The sequence below is a fragment of the Penaeus monodon genome, chromosome 25 (genome assembly GCF_015228065.2).
Source record: "Penaeus monodon isolate SGIC_2016 chromosome 25, NSTDA_Pmon_1, whole genome shotgun sequence".
Lineage (NCBI taxonomy): Eukaryota > Metazoa > Arthropoda > Malacostraca > Decapoda > Penaeidae > Penaeus > Penaeus monodon.
In genome coordinates, this window is record NC_051410.1 from 36949948 (window position 1) to 36950829 (window position 882).

Below are 882 nucleotides of genomic sequence, written 5' to 3' on the forward strand. Positions count from 1 at the left end.
TTTTGCAGATGGAAAGGCAGCATCTATAAGCTGGTCTGGCCCGAGCTTCTGTTCTACACCTTCCTGTATTACACCTGCAGCGCCACCTACAGATTCGTGCTCGATGAGAAACAGAGGAGGTAAGTGCCAGTAGGTGTTTTAAGGGGATCTGTGTTTATGCTCCTTTTAAGGGATCTGTGTTTATGTTCCTTTTAAGGGATCTGAGTTCATGTTTCTTTTAAGGGATCTATGTTTATGTTCCTTTTAAGGGATCTGAGTTCTTGTTTCCTTTAAGGGATCTGAGTTCTTTTTCTTTTAAGGGATCTGAGTTCTTGTTCCTTTTAAGGGATCTGAGTTCATGTTTCTTTTAAGGGATCTGAGTTCTTGTTTCTTTTAAGGGATCTGAGTTCTTGTTCCTTTTAAGGGATCTGAGTTCTTGTTCCTTTTAAGGGATCTGAGTTCTTGTTTCCTTTAAGGGATCTGAGTTCTTTTTCTTTTAAGGGATCTGAGTTCTTGTTCCTTTTAAGGGATCTGAGTTCATGTTTCCTTTAAGGGATCTGAGTTCTTGTTTCTTTTAAGGGATCTGAGTTCTTGTTCCTTTTAAGGGATCTGAGTTCTTGTTTCTTTTAAGGGATCTGAGTTCTTGTTTCTTTTAAGGGATCTATGTTCATGTTTCTTTTAAGGGATCTGAGTTCTTGTTTCTTTTAAGGGATCTATGTTCATGTTTCTTTTAAGGGATCAGCGTTCATGTTCCTTGTTTTTTTTGTTAGCTTATTGCATGTGGATTCATTCGTTTATGGAATTCATTCATTAAAAAAAGAAGGAATGAATGTTTTGGGTATGTTGTTGTATAGGGATTCGTTCGTTTATGTAGTTCATTCACCAAAAAATAGAAGAAAAAAG

The 882-nt window shown here is 37.0% G+C and overlaps 1 protein-coding gene across 1 annotated transcript in view; it reads left to right on the plus strand.

The window, feature by feature from the left end:
- Positions 1-8: 8 nt before the first annotated feature.
- The window catches only part of LOC119589211 (bestrophin-2-like), a gene marked incomplete at its 5' end in the record, with an annotated part of 32647 nt that continues 31773 nt past the window's right edge, over positions 9-882 (plus strand). The window contains 1 exon segment of the mRNA XM_037937811.1: positions 9-119. Within this exon segment, the coding sequence (XP_037793739.1) occupies positions 9-119 (111 nt within the window).